The sequence below is a fragment of the Lagopus leucura genome, unplaced genomic scaffold (assembly GCF_019238085.1).
Source record: "Lagopus leucura isolate 7727_CA_CO unplaced genomic scaffold, USGS_WTPT01 105-7_obj-0_obj, whole genome shotgun sequence".
In the NCBI taxonomy this organism is placed as follows: domain Eukaryota; kingdom Metazoa; phylum Chordata; class Aves; order Galliformes; family Phasianidae; genus Lagopus; species Lagopus leucura.
The window spans coordinates 1-20500 of NW_024969012.1; the positions used below are offsets into that span (position 1 = coordinate 1).

The 20500-nt window shown below is 41.9% G+C and overlaps 1 protein-coding gene, 1 long non-coding RNA gene and 1 other non-coding gene across 3 annotated transcripts in view; all 3 read left to right on the forward strand.

Moving 5' to 3' along the window:
• Positions 1-35: 35 nt before the first annotated feature.
• On the forward strand, positions 36-14771 carry LOC122193962 (pantothenate kinase 3). The gene is made up of 7 exons (XM_042894876.1): positions 36-115; positions 2116-2468; positions 3923-4176; positions 4770-4946; positions 5776-5899; positions 7575-7700; positions 8560-14771. The coding sequence occupies exons 1-7, from the start codon at positions 88-90 to the stop codon at positions 8608-8610; spliced, it is 1113 nt and encodes a 370-aa protein (XP_042750810.1). The 5' UTR covers positions 36-87; the 3' UTR covers positions 8611-14771.
• Positions 14772-17581: 2810 nt separating this feature from the next.
• Positions 17582-20500, forward strand: part of LOC122193963 — a 4201-nt gene continuing 1282 nt past the window's right edge. Inside the window, exon 1 of the long non-coding RNA XR_006183020.1 lies at positions 17582-17666. This is a non-coding gene — a long non-coding RNA (uncharacterized LOC122193963). The remainder of the gene's footprint in view (positions 17667-20500) is intronic.
• TRNAD-GUC lies at positions 17650-17721 on the forward strand. Its single transcript has one exon. It is a non-coding gene; the product is annotated as a tRNA-Asp (tRNA).

Here is a 20500-nt window from a genome sequence, read left to right on the forward strand (position 1 = left end):
GGCCCGGCCCCGCCGCGACGCTTTGCCGCCTCCGCCCCATCGGCAGAGGGGCAGGGCAGCCCGCGCCGCACCGCCCGCAGCCGCGCCATGAAGATCAAGGATGCCAAGAAGCCGTGTAAGGGCTGCGATCCGCGGGGACCGGGCGGTGGTTCGTTTTTCCCTAAGAGTGGCTTTAAAGCTCGCCTTTAAACAGCACCGTCACGCGTTAAGGAGAAACGTCGACTGCTGCGGGCTGGGTGCTGAGGAGGAGCTTCGGTGCCGGTCGGGGCTGCGGGAGCAGCGCGGAGGTCGCGGGGCGAGGATGGGCCGTTCGGTCCGTCGTGTCGTTATAACGTGTCTGGAGCCCGGGGGCTTTGACTGCAGTCAGTTCGTTAGGCAGTGAACTTCAGAGTCATTGCGCAGATCTCTGCTCTCCTTGGTCGCGGTGCCTGAGGTGCAGCAGGCCTGCAGATGGAGCTTGGGCTCTGTGCTCAAGTGAGCCTGAAAACTGAGTTGGGCTCGTAACAGCCTTTTCGCCAAGTAATCTCTCATCAGACGCTGTGCCGCAGCTAGAGGCTCTAATCAACTAGACTGTTGTTGAGTCGGTATTTTCCTTTTAGAGGAAGCCATCGGAGCCAAATCTGATGCGGGGCAGAGTGGCTAACCACTGCTGAGCAGGAGGCCGTGGGCATGTTGATAGGAGCCTGATAGGAGCAGAGCTGAGCAGATTGACTGCCTATCTCTGCTTTCACCTGCACTGATTAGTGCTGGAACCAGAGTGACTCAGTGCTGGATTTGTCCTAGCGTAGAGGTGGGCAGGTTGGAGGCATCTGCTGTATTTCCGTTCCTGATGTCGACTCAGTGCCCAGGCACCTTGTTGTGGTCCTCCCTTAGAAGTCTTCATCTAGCTAATGCTGGTGCTGCTATGTTGTTGTGCTGAGTTTGTGGAATTTGGCTTCTGAGGTGGGCTCTCTTGAAAGAGGATGGCCAAGGGCCATTTAAGTTTCCTTCGAAGGTGATGGGAAGTGATAGGCATATTAAAGGAGGGCAGCAGAAGTTCAAATGGGGAAGAACTTCCACTGAGTAGTTGATGTAACATTAGGAGGAGGTTACAAACTCTCCATCACTAGAGTGTTCTTGAAGAAAGTAAGAGGTTTTAAAGTGTTGGCTAGACAAAGCTGTAGTTGAGGTTTCAGTTAACATTGCCCAGGCAGAGTTCCTGCTAGCATGAATGAGGCTGGTCGAGGTGACCTCAAAGGTCCTTTTCAACAAGCACTTTCACGATCGCTCTTCCAGGGAAGTCCGTATGAGGAAGAATGGCTGGCTCTTGTAAGAGGAACTTCCAAAGGTTACTTGGGGTGCAGGTGATAAATACGAGAGCAAAGCATCCTGCTGAACTGCCTTTGCTTGAGATCTGTCTAGAGAGAAAACGTCCCACAGAAGTGGCCCAAGCATTGTCCTGTTGCGGAAGTTCTCCCTTCCTACCTGGTACAGAAGAGGGAATGGAATCTAGATATCTTGCTTGTAATTCATAATAAACCTTTTTCTGTCATTTATATAATACCAAGCAAAGTTTCTACACTTACAATTGTAACTAGCTGTTTGTAACTTCACTGGCATCTGTGAACAGCTCTCTTCATAAGTTGAGCATCTTAATTGTGCCAGTTCTTAAATTATCTGCCAATTAATGTTTTCCTATCAGCTAGAGGAACGTGTTGTGTGAGCAAGAGAAAATAACTTAGAGGATGACTGTGTTGTGCCACTGCTGTCAGTTACAGTACGTAACCTGGTTTTCTCACAAGTGAGCACTGCAGTTTCTATGCCAAAATGTGCCATAATGACAACTTTAGGAACGAAGGTTGCGTTGATCCTTCATTATCGGAAAAGAAAAATAGTTGAATCTTGTTTGAATGAGCGTGGAGGGTATAGAGTGGTTTGGGAGAGTGTTTATTGAGCGTGTGGCAGCACTTGAATGTGTAAATAGAGTTCCTTGTTGTTCTGTTGTACCTTTGGTCAGAGAAGTACTGATTCTCCATTCCTGTAAGATTTTTTGTTCGTGTCTTCCCTGTTAAAAAGTACAGTGCTGGTTTATTCTTTCACTGTCTCACAAAGCTGATCTGTCTGTTATCTCCGCAGCGTTTCCATGGTTTGGTATGGACATTGGGGGAACCTTGGTGAAACTGGCCTATTTCGAACCTATCGATATCACTGCAGAGGAGGAGCAGGAGGAAGTTGAAAGCCTGAAGAGCATCCGCAAGTATCTGACTTCCAACGTAGCCTACGGATCCACTGGCATTCGGGATGTCCACCTGGAGCTGAAAGACTTAACGATTTTCGGTCGGAGAGGAAACTTGCACTTTATTCGATTTCCAACTCATGATCTGCCTACTTTTATCCAAATGGGAAGGGATAAAAACTTCTCAACGCTGCATACGGTGCTCTGTGCCACGGGTGGCGGCGCTTACAAGTTTGAGGAAGACTTTCGCACAGTAGGTAGCCTGCCTTCCCCTCGTGCTGCTGCGGGAGGCTCTGCTGGTGGCAGGTTGGAAAAGCAGGGTTTGGAAAGATGCAGGGAGTGCTTGGAGATTCTTAACTGTTAGTTTATTTTTCAGTCATTAGTGCGGTCATTTAGAAGTATGCTGTCTGACTTAAAGGTACAGGTAGCTTTTTGGAGATTGGCCTTTTTCTAATCTGTAGTGGGTTTTTTCTTTTGATGGGATAATGCTTAAACCACTGAGGTTTGGGTTTTCTTTCTTAGACAGTTTGTGATGATAGGAATTTGGTGCTTATGGGTGTGTTTTGATGAACTTAGTCCAGTGTATTTTATTATAGATCTGTGACCAAGTGAATATCTCTAAGGCAATCTTTCTCAGCAGCAGAGGGGATTGGGATTTTCTTGACTTGTTTTGGCTCTTCTTCCCTTGACAGTCAAAATGGGTTATTTGTTTAGATGCGGTTTCTACCTGAAGGCAGTTGTTCATAGCTGGGGGTCTCATCACTGTATCTGGTACAACACGTCCTGATTTCAGAATAGCTGCAGATCTGTTGTAGTGGAGCAAAACTGCTTCATTATGTCAGACCCCACAAAAATATTTTGTTGGAGCAGACCGTGGTCTGCTCAAGAGTGAAGCTTCACAAGCAGCCACGCTAGGGCAAGAAAAGCTGCTTGGAGATTTGGGAAGAGAGGAGGACTGGCAGTGTTGTCATCTGGTACTGGTATTGGTCAATGGCATGCGACCCAGTTGGTTGGCAGCTCCATGATCTGCACCAGGCTGCTGTCTGAAAGTGAACTCATGCAGTTTAGAGATACACCCTCATATCCTACAGAATTTCTCACCTGTTTGTTTTTTTTTTGTTTGTTTGTTTGTTTTAATAATCCTTGTTTTGCTAATAAAGATATGATGATGATAGGATGCTGTTTAGGTGTTTATCTTAGCCTTTGATCTGCTGATATTTTACAATAACTCTTTTCCTTCTGAGGTGAGAGTGAGCCCACAAGCACTGGGGAGGTGTGCAGATGTGTGTGTTTCACAGATGACACTTAGTGGGGCCTACAGGGTGTTTGCTGCCTGTGTGGGGTTTTTGTTGTTTTTTTTTTTTTAGGTTGGTGAAAAATGCTATGATTTTCTCAGTGGATGAATATCTGAATATCTCAAAAGTTAGTAATTCAAAAGTGTGACTAAAGCAGGTGTTTATACCGCCTGTCTTTAATGTGATCCTGAGACCTACGTTTATAGACTAATTTGTTGATGGAGCTACTGGATGGAGTTTTACCTTTTGAGTTCTTCATTGGCATTGTAGTGGACTGGAAGTTTCTGAATTAACCATCTGAGACAGCTTGTTGAAGCTAGGCAGTCCAAAGATATTCATGAATTGTGGCATATTTGAGTAATGTTTGAACAGATTGACGCTGTCTTTTTTTTTTTTGTTTTTTTAAACACAGATTGGAAACCTCCAGCTGCACAAACTGGATGAGCTTGACTGCCTTGTCAATGGCTTGTTGTACATAGACTCTGTCAGCTTCAATGGCCAGGCAGAGTGCTATTACTTTGAAAATGCCTCAGAACCCGAGCGATGCCAGAAGATGCCTTTTAACCTGCATGACCCGTATCCATTGCTGGTTGTTAACATTGGTTCAGGAGTCAGTATTTTATCAGTCCATTCCAAAGACAACTATAAGAGAGTAACTGGAACGAGGTAACTTAAATTCCCACGTTGGGGTGATTGCCCTATGGAACAGTGAGTCTTCTGCTTTCAGAGCTTTTCTTCTCTTCCTGGCTCTGTTCTTCCTCCCTGCAGTACTGAAAATGCGTACCTTCAATTTACAGCTGCATTCATTGCAGCCCTTACCTGTATTTCTGTTATTGAGGAGATGTAGCCCAAATCTTATCTATTGTTAGCTGCTAGAACTGCACCATGAGTGAGTTTTATAGTTTGTCTTAAGTTTTGAATCCTGTTCTCTTGCTCCACAGAAGAATAAATATGTTCATGTGTATTTTACTGGAAGCAGTCAAGGATCAGTCAGTGGCCTGGTGGCTTTTCAGGATGTTTCCTTCTCTGATTTCATTTTCCAGCAGATGTTTTGATAGTTAATGCCTGTTTCTTAGCTCTTCTTGTGCAGCTAGCTTCTTGTAAATTTCTTAGGTAATTGCTGAGTAATAACTGTTAATATAATGGACCTTGATCAAAAAGGGAGGCAACTTGATGTCTTGCTTCAAGAGCTTTGTTTTGTTAATCAGACATAGTCTCTGATAAAATAGTATTTAAAAGCAGCTGTTTTTCTTTATTAGTCTAGGTGGAGGAACCTTTCTTGGTTTATGCAGTTTGTTGACAGGCTGTGAAAGTTTTGAAGAAGCTTTGGAAATGGCGTCCAAAGGAGACAGCACACATGCTGACAAGCTGGTTCGAGATATTTATGGGGGAGACTATGAAAGATTTGGCTTGCCAGGATGGGCTGTGGCATCCAGGTAAGCAATAGTTCCTTGATCGTTAGTTTTTGGGTCTTAATTTTTTCCATCTCTTCTTGTAACACTGAAGTGATACAGTTTCAAATACAGGGCTTAAACTATTGATATTAAAGAAAAGTTCTTTTTGCAGAACTTACTGCAATCAAGTTACATTTGCTCTAAATTGAGGAGAATCATCATAAAAACATTTCTGACTCCGACCTGTCTTAGATCTGGCACAGTAGTAAAATGTGTAGCTGTGGAGTCATCTTTTCCTTTTTTTAATTAATGAGAAGTTATCTATTGCAGGTAGTAATGAGTATGTTCTTCTGATTTAGAACTCTGCATTTATACAACCTAAATATCGTTCTGTCAGCTGTTTGTTTGGTTCCAGAGGATTCACAAAATAAGCTCATCTCTGCTTTCTTTCTACGTTTAGAAGAGAGGATCGGATAAATACTGTGAATGAGAAAGCAAGCGAGAGAAGTTGGACTATTCATCAGTCAGACTTAGGCATTGACTTCATTTACAGTGCCTAGGGGTGCAGAATAGTTTTGCAAAAGGATATGACTACTTCTGGCTGCGCGTGCTTCTTTGTGAAAGTCAGCTGTATACTAGGATTTGGCTGGGAGTTGTTACTGTAACAGCCCTTTAGTGTGAAGGAGTAAATACACATTCAGTAGTGTCAGTTGCAGCATTACAAATTACTGTATGTAACAGGGACTTGAAAGACAGCTTCTCATAAGCAAACATTAAGTGTAAGTTCTGATGCAGCATAAAAACTATGTTCTGTAATTGCTTCAAATGGACACGGATCACTTTGTATTTACTGGGTTTTTTCTTGTTCCAGTTTTGGGAACATGATCTACAAAGAGAAGAGAGAGACTGTTAGTAAAGAAGATCTTGCCAGAGCCATATTGGTCACTATCACCAATAACATTGGGTCCATTGCCCGGATGTGTGCAGTAAATGAGGTAAAACTTCCAATGAAGATTTTTTTTTTTTAATTATAGTTCTATTACTTGCTTTCAGATTAAATGAGTGCCAAAGTGATGCATCTTTTCAAACCTTTACATATGTTCTCAAATGAAACAAAGAAATTTGTGTAGTAAAGAACTCGGAATTGGTTCATAATACTTTGGCAGTCTCTGTAGAAGGCTTACATGAGTCTTCAAGCCCTGGAGCAGACACTGAGGAGTCTGGAGCAAGCCTGAAAAGAGGCTATAGTGACCCTCACTATCCAAAATGCAGGAAAGAGCAAATCACAGCCATGCACAGCAGGAGGATGAGAGGATGTGGCCACAGTTTGCAGCAAAGGGAAATCTGATTGGTATTAGCACTGAAACGTGGACTTGGAGACACTACCTTGAGCGACTTGCAGTTAGACCTGCTTTAAGTGGCGACGTAGCCGACAACTTCCAGCAGTTCCTTCCAGCTGAAATTATTCTCTGATAAAAGCTCACAGAACACCTTACTTTTTGTTAAACATTGTTTTTAATTTTTACTAACGTGAGATTTGGAATTGTTTTGACACCTGCCTTCTTTGTGCTTGGTAGAGAGATGGTTTCTTGCCACCTTCAATTTCTCAAAGCTCAGTTTAATACACCTAGTGTAGACCTGTGAAAGAATACTGAATTTAAACATAAAATATATTTGGTGTGTCTAAACACCAGAGATTTCCTCGCTGATTATCAACAAACTTTAAATGAGGCAAGGTTCAGTAACAGCTTTCTTAGCTAAGTCTGAGAGCAACTGTATTTAGAGCTCTGCTTAGTGATAGTCTTAGAAATGTCAACAGCCTTCTTAGCTGCTCTGATCATTTTATGTAGATTTGGTTGATGTAGATCAACAAACTGTTATCATAGCTGACAATATGAAAAGATGAAAATTTGATTCAATTCATATTTCAGCTATAAGCAGAATTATGTCTGATTAGTTTACCTTAACAGAATGTTCTTGTCTTCACTGTGAACTAATCAGGATAGCAAAAAAATAGTAGCATCTTAGTCTTCTGGCTGTATGTGGAGTTGCCATACTGGTTTTAGTCACAGCCTGGATACGAGTGTTCATCTAACACCCTTAATGCAATTAAGTTTTCCTTGCTTCTCTTTCTTGTATCATTAAATCAGTGTTTAATGTTGCTGCCACTTAATGTCAGATGTATTTCAGTGAATGGGGAAAAGCACGTGTTTTTTACATCCTTACATTTAATTTGATTAAAATTCACAGCTCGTTTGCAGTATGTGTATAAGTCTTAGCTTCATCTTACACTGACGTATATTGTGGTCTGAGGATGAAAAGAACATCTGTCTTGCTGCCTTCGGCTTCTTTACAGTGCTGCCTTGTTGCATATGGATCAAGCAGCATTGTACAGGGCTATGAAGGCGCTGAGTCTTCTCTTCCAAATCCAAGTATTTTTGTCATTAAATTTCACTTCTGGTCTGGCTGGTTCTCTGGCTTAGTTACAGAGAATGCTTGCATAATTTGAAACACAGGTGCTACTCTGTAGGTTTAAGAGCTTTAATTCCTCAGTGTTCTTTCTCTACAGGTGTTTTAATTGTGGAACAGGTTTCTTGCTTGAGATAGTGTTGTTTCATAGCTTCTGTGCTGAGCAGACTTAATCCTTTGCTGTTTTTCTGTTCTTTTTAGAAAATAAATAGAGTTGTGTTTGTTGGCAATTTTTTACGTGTGAATACTCTGTCAATGAAGCTTCTTGCGTATGCACTGGATTACTGGTCGAAAGGCCAGCTGAAGGCCTTGTTCCTAGAACATGAGGTATGCTGTAGTACACTGATTGTTTTTCCACTAATTAAAAGTGCATGTATTAAGCAGCTGCACACTTAGTGTGATATCCTGAGACACTTGAGTAAATGCTGAAGATCAGACAGGATTTCTCAGACTGCATTGATTCTGTGGGAGCAGCTCTTTTAGCCAGGGAAGGAAGTGCTTCAGTCTGTGCAGGCCATTTTTGTTCATGCTACAGATTTCTCTGGGGAGGCACAAGAAATGTAAAGATTTGCACTACAGCCTTTAACTGTTTGTTTGGGTTTTTAGTAGTTTGTTCCCAATTAAACTTGAGCAGTCCTGAAAGTCCTCTTTGTTTTCTATCAAGATTGCTTTCATACCACCACAGATACTTGTTACGCTTTTTCTTCTAATGATTCTGCTCTCTATGACTCATCTGCTTTGCAGCACCTTCTGCAGTTAGATCAGTATGTAATGCTGAAAGATCTGGACTGTGTTGGTTAACATACAGGCAGTTGGTGTCAGTCACAGGTCTGACAGCTGGGACATACAGCTTCTTGGCAAGGGGTGGCAATCTTTGTCCTCAGCTTGCTGATCTGCCACAATTAGATTTCTACCCCTTTGGTCAGTTCTCACAACACTTTTGTAGCTTATGGTGAGTCTGACAGTGGTCGGGCTTCGTGCCAGTATCTGCAGTAATAGCTCAATAATAAAGGTAAAATATTTGTCTCATAAAGCTCTAATGAGAAATATGACGGATAATATACTAAGTAGATGTTGTTCTTTCTGTAGCATTGGCCCACCAGATGCTTTGATGTTAATGAAATATATATGAATGAAAGAGGATAATGTCATGACTGACCCTGAAATTTGTGTTTGTTTTGAACAGGGCTACTTTGGAGCTGTTGGTGCTCTTCTTGGGCTGCCTAATTTCAGTTGAGATACAAGAGGTCACTACACTGAACTATTTTCCACCTGAATGACACTTATTTTTGGCAATGGGAACTAAATCTGGGGAGGGGAAAAGGAAATAACAGATTTTCTGTAACTTTTTAAATTGAAAAAGTGATGAGCTACTGAATATTGCCATTATAAGGAAGCAGTTTTTTACTCCGTTGGGCATTCAAAAGTGAAATATTTGGGGATATCATTTGTGTTCATTAATTCATGTAGCCAATATTGAACTTTCAGTATGCAATACATCCTTGGAAAACAAGCTGGAAGAAGGAATGCCAACCCTCTAAGTGCTCTGTACTAAAATATCGCCAGTTTCCTTCTGAGGCTTTAAGCCTATTTGTTTTGTATATCACTGAACAAAAAATGATTTTATTGGTTATACTTCAGCATGAGCACAATTTCCCTTGAGTACACAACCTGAGAAACAGTATGGTAGTATCAACAAAATGAGGAGTCCATAGGCAATTGTTTCCCACAGTGGCAATAGTAATTAGGCTGTTGTTATGTGCAATGGAAGCATTATTAATGCTCTGTTTTTCAGTGGGAAGAGTAAAAACAGGAAATCAGCCAAAGCAGCAGAGTAAGCAGTTGATGTTTTAAAGGTTTTGTGAATATACATACCTGCCCTCTTCGCTTATTTAAAGGTTTTCCTGATTTATTTTATTTTCCCTCTGGGATGTGACTTCCAAAAATAATGCTATCTATTCTGGGGGGTTTTCTTGGTGCTTCATAAATTCTGATGCTGTACATCGTAACCTGTATAGACACCACAGAGCCCGTGAGAGTTAAGTCCTCATAAAGTTGTCTGAAAATGGAACGTTACGATTCTGATGCTTTGGCTCATCTATATGGAGGTTTGGGAATTTTTCTCTGCCATCCTGCTGTACTGAAAATCTGATTCCTCTGTAATTTTGTGAGTTAATCAGCCTCTAATTAGACGTTCAATCTGGAAGATTCCTTGGTTGCTTTTGGATTTGAGAGTCTGTGCTCTGAAAGTTGCAGACAGCATCGGAGGTTGTATTGCAGTACTAGGAGTACAATATGTGGCGCGCTCAAAGTACGGAACTGTTCATCAAACTGTGGCCTTGGGATAAACTCCATACTCCAGAACTGATCTTTCAATATTTTTCCTGTGTACTTTTCAAATTTACAGTTGTTATTATTGCAATAAGCATAGTCCTGAAGCAGGCGTGAGATCTTGGATTTGAAAGGAGATTATTGTGGACTAAAAAATACTCAAATTTATGATATGATTTTATAAGTGCCCGAGGAGCAACCGAAGTAGAACACATTTGTGTTGGGTTTCAGTGTGTTTTTGAAACTGATGATTGCTCAAGTATTCCACAGCATGGCTGCATTGTATTCACAGGCACACCCACCCAGTAGGTTTGACAGCTCAGTGTGCAGTTTTCAGTTGTCCTTCATTTAATTTCAGAGCCCCGTCATAACACTGCGAGGGGTTTTGTTGTTGTTCTTTCTGTGTTGCTTTTAAAAAGGAAACAAACTGTCTTGCTTTAAGAGTGCAGTAATTTAGAGTGGCTGCTTTGTTAAGCCCAATGCCGGTCTCATTGCTTTTCCTACTGCTCATCTCACGTTTCCATTGTGCTTGTTGTGATATTTCAAGCTAGATGTTGAAAAATATATATACTCACAGTTCAACAAATCTAATGCTCTCCAAGCACTTCAGCAAATGGGTGAATATGGCTTTTGTAGTGTCATGTAAATACTATGCACCATTACTTTTAAGTTCTGATTGAGTATAGAAAGTGACCTCAATTTGGCTGCAGAACTTTAAAAAAAAAAAAAAAAAAAAAAAAAAAAGAATTTTGTGATGTTTTGACAGCCTTCTGAAAATTTATTTTCCTTGCAAAGCAAAGTATTTTAAGGCACACTGCAGATTGATTAAAAACAGTCCTTTTAAACTATTTGATGCTGCTTCACTTCTCATGCTGCTACTGAAGCAGTAATTGGAAGTATCTATTATGTTTAACAAGAAGCACATGTAGGAAGGAGGTGGTTACTTAATGACCATGACCATGGTTAATTTAAACCGTTTGAAACTGCTATGACCTAAAATACATTTTTAAGGTTAATTGGGCAATTACAGAAGAAATTAATGGAGTAATTATTGAATAGCAGTACTCTATAGAAACGGCTGTGAGAATGAAGAGGCATGCTCTACCTCTGCTTTCCTTTTCTTTAGCTTGCGAAGAAACAACTGCTTCCTTTTGCTTGTTTTATCAGCACAATTGTTACTTCATTCCTTCAGGTTTTCAAGCCTGGCTGTGAAGCCCAGAGGTGCAGTATTTGACCCCATCTTTTGATGTGTCTCATTTTATCTCAACTTAGAACTTGTTACTGGAGTCTCAAAGGTTGACTCTACCACCACCAGTATTGCTGGGCTTCGTAAGTAGTTGCAAGATAAGCCTTAAAGTCGTCTTACGTAAATTCTCCTCTGCATTAGCTGAAAAGGCTTGTATCTTTTATACAAATAACTCACGTAACTTGCTTTTCACCAGTCTTAGCTGTTTACTTTCATGCTTGCTGTTTCTCTTCCACAAAGCTAACAGGTTCAAGCTGCTTTAGAGCGAATTGATTTAATGTACAGCAGTGGAGAATGTCTGGGGTTTTCTCAGGGCTACTTTTCTCAAGTAGAACTGCTTTAAAGGAAGGCTGTCTGATACTTCTAAAGCAAAACATCAAGTCATTTTGAATGTGTAATTGCTTTCAACTCAATCAGCCATGCAAGTGCCTTTTAAGTTGTTTGTATAATGCCAATTTTGATGGTACTACTTAATCCATGTGATTTCTTGACCAGTGTTGCTTATCAGATAATTTTATCAGCCATGGAGATGATTCCTTCAATCCAGTGTGGCTAGAGATGCCAGGAAAACTGTGTCAGCTTTTGGGCTGCCCACCTCCATAGCCCTTACCTTGGGGTGGTGCCTTTGCACTTCTGACTCTCTCTAGCTTGACCTTTTTAACCATTCAACGCACAGTTTTATTCTATCTGTATCTCCCTGAAAATGTACTGGTTTTTATCCAGATGAGAAAATATATTAGATATTTTTTTTTCTGGCCAAAGAAATTTTTGATACAAGACTATCCCAGGTTGATACGGCTGTTAACCTTCTTCACCATTCCAGTTCTACAAAGGGTAACAGCAGTTTGAACAAAAAGAGAACTTTTTCTACAATCCACTTTGCATATGTAATAAAAGTGAGTGAACGTATCTTAGCAGAGGTTGAAGTGTAAGTACTATTTGAATTTTTTTTTTAATAAAGACTCAAAGTTGACAGTTCAGAGAGAAGCAACATTGGTATAGGTAGTCTGGTTTGGTCCAGATTTTAAAGGATATTTGGGTGTCTGCTGTACCTTCTGCAGATCTTTGCCTGTCTTTCCCTAGGTGAGCAAGCGCCTGTGTGACTATCCTGACACATCTTAGCATACTTTTGTATTTCAGAGTTGAGACAGCAGGATCTCATTCCTTCAATGCCACACTTGCTCCCAGCCTGCATATTAAGAACAAAAGTTCAGTTCTGGCTTCTCATAGTGGAATAAATGTTCCTTCAGTAGTACTGTGACACGTCTGCTTGCATTTGAGTGTATTTGCAAGGTGATTACATTGCCTTTAAAGATTAATTACTAATGCTTTGTCTCTATCCAGTATAGGTCTTCAGGAAATTTCTACTTTCAAGTAAGTTGCAGTAGCTTCTCATTCTTAAATGTTTCAGAATAACAGTGAGGTTTTAACATCTGAAACTAACCAGTATCTTTACTTTCTGGAATAAATCCCTGCTTATTAAAGGTATCTAGATGGTATCTTACACGTTCAGTCTGTACCTTACACTAATGCCTGCATTCATTCAGACCACATTTTAAACATTGCTTTCACGATTCACAATCTGGAAACAAGTTGGCTGTAATTCTGAGGCAACAGTTTGCTTGAGTTCAGAACAGAGCTCAGGATCAGCATAGTTCTATTTAGCTGGTCAGCTTTTTATCCCAAGTCCATTTGCACGTATCCCGAGGTTAGTTCTTTCCCTTGTCAGTGTCTTCCTAGTGCCAGGGATTTCTATATCCTTTTTCTAATTATTATTATATAGGCTTAAAAGACACTGAGTGTGTAATAGAGCTGTTCTTAGGTTAAAAACTTACCAGAAATACTGTGGGTCAGACTGGAAGTGTTTGACCAAGACCTATTGATTACAGTGCAGAGCTAGGAAGACACTTGACACATCTAGTTACTGTTTAATTTTAGTATTTAACACTTAACACAGTGAGAGGGAGAATAGTTCAGATCACTGTAAATAAAATGGACAAATTATTTTAAGTCCTCAGATGTGACCAAGGGAGACAAAAAAAAAAACCCACGCCATTATTGCCCAGCATGGAGGGATAATTGTCCACTTGCATTCTTTGACTTCTGTTAATATATTCCAAAGTACATTGCCAGTATTCTGCCATTTGAGGTAGACTATTATTAATTCCTTGTATTAAAGTCTGCAAAAGAAGCCTGTTTAGTTACTTCTGTTTACTTCACACGTACAAAATATATTAAACCTTTGTAAAAATTTCACACTTTGTGAAAACATCTCAAAAGATGCTGTAATATAATTGTAATTATTTGTGTGCTAATGCAATTTGTTGGAGCAGTCTAAGTCAGCATAACTGAGTGCCAAGTCCTGCTCTCTTCAGTTACTGAAGTAGATAATTCTCTGAAGTTGGGGCTGTTTGAAATAAGTGAGCAGGATTTGGCCTCCAGGCCTCCTGCCTGGGGAACACAATCATGCTACTTTGCATATTCCTGCTGGTGCTACATGTTGAAAGAGAAAAATTCTAACCAGAAATGGTCAATAAAGCGTGTGTAGCCTGGTCCTTCTGAGAGACTTGAAACAGACAGGGTTTAGCTTCCCGTGCTGCTTTCTGTAAGGCTCCTGACATTCCGGTTGTGTTACGGTACGGATCATTTTCATTGCAGGATTTCAGTGTTACCTTCAGGCTTCTTTTGTCATTGTAACCTGTTACAAGCAGACAGCACCAACTAGAACAGGATCAGCATTTGTTTTCTGCTAAAACATCTAGAAAATCAGACATTCCTTTTAGCACGTGGGAAAGTTTTTGAAGAAATGCAGAAATACCATTTAAAATGGGATGCATTAATTAGTCTCGTCTGTAAAATAAACTGGAATCTGGTGTATCAATTGCTAATCCATGCTATAAAATACTAGTGTTTCACGATTCCTCTAGCATCAGTTTGAGAGCATTGTAAATACAGACCTTGGAGGAGGTGTGTTAGTTCCAGGCTGTGCAGTACAAACAGTAATTATAAAAGTAGGGAACTAGTATTTTGAGAAATAATAAATCAGCAGCATCTAGAACATGGAAATTAGTGTTTTGATGTTATAGGATATAGAGGGCTTTTGATAATCTGCGCTTCTTTACATTTCTGATGAGTTTTGGCATTTTAACACTTGAGTATTTGATTTTTCCATTGACTTTCCTGTCATACACAGGCCTGCTAATGACCAATTGCTGTCTCCAGGTGTTTGTTTTAGATGCTTAGCAAAATGAGCAGGCAGATTTGTAAAATGCAAACCCCTTGTAGGATGGAAGTTCTCTCAAGAGCCATTTCGTTCAGTTGCCTTATTCTATGACACTGCACTCATGTTATGTCTCCACTTTCTTGTTTACTGTTCTGACACTGAAGATGTGATAGAGAAATGTGCTACAAACTTTTATTCATAAATTACTGATTAATACCTTTGTGTCACCTGTTAATATAGCTTTGTAAATGATACCTTTATGCCATCTGTAATGCAGCTCTTGTAAATTGTTTAAATTATTTCCTTTTATAGATTCTCATTATTGAATGTACAGATTAGACCCTTTATTATGTCACTGAATAATTTCATTGGGCCCTAAATGTGGCCAAGGCTGTAAACCATCCCATCAAAACTGTAAATAACTCCTTACTGCTTGTTTGCATGAATGAAGTTTGCATTTCATTTACTTTGTCATCAGCCACCTCCTCTGTGATGGGCCTACTTTTTACAGTTCATTTTCCTGGTTTTATTAGCAGTCATTCTGTATGAATGTTGAAACAGTACTTTGTCTTTTCCTAATAAATAACTTGAAATTGTTTGTTGTTTGTTGGTCTTTGTGGGGTTTCTGGGTGGGTTTTTTCTTCCCTTAGCTCCTGGACTTGCTAAGATGGTTGATACCGAGGTCATTACTTAACATTTCATGTCGAGGAAAGGGACTGGCATGGTTTTTGTTGCTTCCTCTCCTTTAATAGAAGCATTCACTTTATATTTCTTGAATTCAGTTTGTTTTCAAAAACATTTCATGCCCTAAATAATTTTAGGCTTGCCTTCCAAATGAGCTTGGGAGCACATACTGTTACATGTACTCAAATCACTGAGAATTATATTTTCCTGTTGAATGAAATACACCGTGTCTTTATAAGCTGTCACTTAGTCTCTATTGAAGTTTTCCTTTGTTTATGTTTTAATAAAGCCAAATTACACTGTCTTGAACAGGCAAGAAGTTTTCAGAACTGATGTTTGTGCCATGAAGCACTTCAGTAATTCATGTGATGGTCCTGGTGAGTCAGGGATTGTGCTTCAGGGTTCATTTTACAAAGCTTTGAGCTCTCCCATCTCCAAGTCCTAGTTTTAAATTGCCAAAGATGAAACTGAAAATGCCACGTTGTATCATATCTCCATGGACTGAAGAACTCAGCATCAAAGCCATGCAGAGAGAAGCTTGTAAGAAATGCAGGTTATTCCACAAATTCGTGGTGTGTTGCTTAGCCTGGAGTGCATTGTTTTTAATGCAGAAACGTGATGTGCTTCTTTGAGTGTAGCACCCTAGGATTTTGTAGAAGCCAGTTGCATTTAGCTGGGATCCTGAACCACGTCCTGGTGCCGCCTGTTGTGAGCTCAGGCCAGGCCTCCGGGTCAGCTCTGTCAGCTGCATTATTTCCATCTTATCTACTGGTGAGATGAATAATCTGTTTCTGTGGGAAAAGTGACTTCCTCTTACTCAGCCAGCTGTACAGGATTTTTTTCTTGGACACAGAAACATCTTATTTAAGAATCCTTTCAATGTTTGTCTTTTTAGAAGCGTAGATTAAAAATGAAGTTCATCCTGGTGTTGGAGTGAAAGTCCTTTGCTCTAAAGGTGTTTCTATCCGTCAACAGATCTTTGTCAAGTATTCCATGCTACAGTATGAAGCGTCTGGTAGCAGTTGCCTTGTGCACAGCAGTGGGGGGCGTCCCCAGCTCGCAGCCAGGATCCAGCAGAGGGAGCAGGCAGCGTGCAGCCAGCAGGGCTGCTCAGGCAGGTACGGCTGCAGGGCTGCTGCACCACCACTGCTGCACTGTGTCTGCAGGCACAGCTGGGGGACAGCATTTACGCAGCTCTGGAGCGTGTGGCTGAGAGTTCACGTGGCAGCGGTGGCTCTGTTTTAACCTTACAGAGTCTTGAGGGCGATTGCTTTCAGGAAGCTGCAGTGAGTGGCTGGTGGGCCCCAGAAGCCGGCCAGCGAGTGACTGGTGAGAGTGTCTGTTACAGCAAAATCACGAGCTGTTGCAGAAGAAATAGTATGAACTTTCTGTAGGTAAAAATCCCTCTTTCAACTAGTTTGAGTTGATAAGCAGCTCAGTGAAGTGTGGGGCAGATGCCCCTGTGTGCCATGTGCCACACTTCACATTCTGCACCCTTTACGTTCTGACTTGAGCAGTGGTGACTGAGAGAAACTTTTAGCTGTAGTTTACTGCAGCAATCTTCATTGTTTATGTAATTCCAAAGGACACGTATCGCTTTTCTGCCCTAATATAGCTTATGCAATGAGCACTGCCTAAAGGAAGAGTTGCAGCCAAATTTTGCATGAACAAACTCAAACGAAAAAGGATCAAAATGACAAACTGCATATTTCAAGCAGATGATGAAATAAACTCCATCAACTGTCAGGGAAAAAACACCAAGTCAGAGCAAATATTGGTCAGCAGCCTTGAGACTCTGCAAGACCTGTAAGGTAAACGGCCTATGATTAATGTGACATTACGGCAGAGAAAACACTTAAGGGTCACATTTGCAAATTAAATTTTGAGTGTTTTCTATACTGCTAATCACGTCTGGTCTGTCTGGTCAGTCTGTAAATCTTCTTCCTTCCATATTTCGCCAGTTTACCCATAAGGAGACTGTGAGAGATGATGTAAAAGACCTTTCTAAAGTCAAGTGAGAACCTAAGGCAGAGAAGTACTGAGCACTTTGTCTTCCCTGTGATTTCTGTTACTAGAGATCGCAGTTCAACAGAACCCACCCTACTTTGTTTATGAGAGCAGTACATTGAGGTGGGTGTTGTCAGGGTGAATGGATGGCCCTGAGCTTTGGCCAGAGAGCAGTTGTTACCAGAAACTGGCAACAGCAGAGGAATACAAGAGTGGAGGCAGCAGGGGAACAGGCATTGCTGGCAAGGGAATGGGAGGAGAGGAGCTGTGCAGTGTGAGCTCCTTATGCTAAACTCAGTGGCATTAAACATATGAGAGAGAGGAGTTATCTGGGAATCTGGTTGTAACAAACCTAGTTACTGTTTGAAAAAAAAATGTTTGTGTTACTGACCTGGAACTAGTGCTGGCTGCTAGCAGTAGAATTGATGTTACGTGTAGCATTTGGCTTTGTTTTGAGTTTATTGCCTGTTATCAGCATTCCATTACAATCTATTAATTACAGTCTAGCATTTCACATGGATTTCCCAGCAAGGTCCTGCCTTAGGAAGTGCTTCCCTTGCAGTTCGCCTAGCTTGTGAAAGCAGGAAGCGTGGTGCCCAGCAGTTTCTCATTTGGGTAAGTGGATCCTTCTGGGACAACCAATAATAGTCCGCTCACGTGCATGTCTGCAGCTTTGCAGGCATTACAAGTAATAGGGCGTCACTTCGGGGTGAGCAGCTGAAGAGTTAGTCAGACCCGAAGGTATCGGCGCAGCCAAAGAGTGACAGTACAGTGTACTCCTTCACTCCTCGTTAGTATAGTGGTGAGTATCCCCGCCTGTCACGCGGGAGACCGGGGTTCGATTCCCCGACGGGGAGAGAGTAGCATTTTGCTGCGAGCAGTGTTGCTGTTCTCCATTAAGTTGAGTTACGGACCGGGGTTGGAGCAGCCTTTTCTGGGTCAGAGCATAAAGCAATGCAGCGAAATAGAGCTTGGGTGTAGAAGCGCGCCGCCATTGCTGCTCTGAAGGGAAGTGCTGGAGAAAAAAAAAACACCGGGCACTTCTACTGAGGGTTCTGAAGAGGTCTGAAACTAGGCTTGTTGGAATAATGCTTGCTGCTTAAACTAGAGTTGTATTTTGAGTCTATTTTTATAGTATCACTCATCATTTCCTTCAAATCTCTCTCTTGGCTGAAGGAATCCCAGACCGCAGCTCTGCCTGCCCTGTGTGCGTGCCCCGTGGATGCAGCAAAGCTCAGCAGAGCCGTGTGCGTGCTGGGTGCTTGTGGCAGCATGGAGCTTCCAGCCCTGCTGCAGCACTCTGGTACAGCTGCAGCCCTGATCCAGGTGACACTGGAAATCCCCCTCCCACCTGCAGGCCCCTGCAGCAGAGCAGTGCCAGGCACAGTGCTGCCTTTATCCGTTCAGCTCAGACCATGTGTTGCAACCCTGTGGCTCTGGGCACTGGGAATGCTGCCAGCTGGTGCTTGAAGGCAAATATTTGCCCTGTCACGTTTCCATCAGGCTGACTGCACAGCCAAATACTGAGTTCAGTACACTCTCACTACTCCATGTTTATTATCATAGACAACTTGTAAATGCTTAAAATAGTGTGAAGATCCCTGTGCTGACACAGGTACCACCTTGCTGAGTGGCTTCTGCTCCTCTCCTTATGTGAGGGTTTTATATGTTCTGCAGAGTAAGTATGGCAAAGTAAAATTTCAGATAACTACCCCATATGGCAATTATCCTGTAAAAAGAAATCCTTATCAAAATCACAAGTCGATAAAAAATTGGTTGCTGAGTAATCTGCAGTCCAGCAGGTGAGGCTTCACCAAACTATTCTAATTCCACTGATAACAAGAATTTTTTCACAAACATCATCCAGTGAAGCTTTGTGTGCATAATCAACAAACTGCTTGGGTCTGTGAATGTGGCTGATGCTGGTCAGTCCTTTTTCAGCTGTGCAGCATCCACGCTCAGAAACAAAACCAGATGGGTTTGACGGCTATGTCGGTGGCTTGGTCCTCGTGTGTTGCTCCTGAAGCTCTCAGCCCACACACGTGTAGCACTTTGCCCGTTCCTGCCCCATTCCTGCCCTTTCTGTGACTGCAACATGGGAGCTTGCAGCTCTCCACAGCTTTCTACTGCTGTCTGCTATCCTCCTGGGCTGGTGGCAGCAGGCAGCGTGCATTCTCCTGATGGTTTTGGGAATGAGGGATCTGAAACAGGAGATGCAGCACAGCCAGCAGCACGGGGACCTGCATGGGTGCGCATCCCGCAGTGCTGTGTATGCAGCTAAGAGACTTCTACCTCATACTAATCCCATGATCTGTTAATTAATCAATTTAAATGTGCCAGATGCTTGCTTCCTTGCTCTCCTGCTCCAGCTGCCAGAGAGGGAGAAACACATCTTGTTTGGATGTGATATCTGGGTTAGTGTTTCCCGCAGGAACCGGATTCAGTTTGTCTTTTAGTGAGAGCTGCAAAATGTGGTTGTCACCACTCTCACATGCTCTGGTAACATCTTATCTCTCTGTCCATCCCTACCAGCAGACACCCTGACACCGCATCCTCTGCAGTCCATGCGTGGCAAAGAGTTCAGCAGGCTCATATCTGAGTGGGAGACATGCTCCAGGTCCTGCAGCATTTGGAAACCCCTGCTTGATTTTGCTTGAGCTCTTTTTGCTTCCAGGCTGGCTGCCTGGAGACTTTCATCCCTGAGAGGACTGTGTTTTTTCTCTCGCGCTAATAAATACTGTAATGTTAGAAACTCTTTAAGTTACAAGATCAGCAGCACCACATGAATCCTAATTTCTCACTGTGCCATGCTGTGGGCATATCCTTGTACAGTTCTAAATATTGGTGCTGTATGGAAGCACTTGTACCTTCATGGTTGAAAGAACAGTTTGAAAATGTGGAGTGTGTTCCTGAAGGATGTCCAGGTGTGTGAAAGTATTCTGCAAATACCTCAGCCTTGTTTTGAAGTGAATATCTGAAGCCCCTCTGTAGCCCATAAAGTCCCGGAGTTTCGGGGTGGGTGCTGCAAGGTATCCAACAGCCCTGCTTTAGCTGCAAGAGACGAAGGATCCCAGCCCCTTTGCTGCCTTTGTGTTTCTGTCTTTCAGCACTCTGAGCACAAACGGACAGGTGCTTAACTAAGGCTAAATTAGGAGTAACGTGGATATGGAGACAAATTAATGACTGCTAATTAGAAAGCACTACTCTGATATCTTTTTTATTTTTAATCTGAAATTACAGATGTAGTAAAACTCCCAAGACTTTGTCTCAATGCATATGTCCCAACAGAGGGACAGCCACTTCTGCTATGCCATATGGCATATACTGACAGATAAGCTGCTGCCTTTCACAAGGCACTGTTTGCTGAAGATAATTTATAGCGTGCTTCACTTAAAACTGACAGCCTGATTCCAATGAGCATAGAGAACAATCAGATGTTGTAAAAATCTGTGATTCTTTCTCTCAGGTAAAGTATTCAATCTTCAGTTGTTCATGGCTGAAAGCAGTGAAACAGAAACAGAGGTGAACAGCCTGTGCCTTTTGGCAAGTCTTCAGAAGAAACAGTGCCCTGTCACTCCCTTCCCTTCCCTTCCCTTCCCTTCCCTTCCCTTCCCTTCCCTTCCCTTCCCTTCCCTT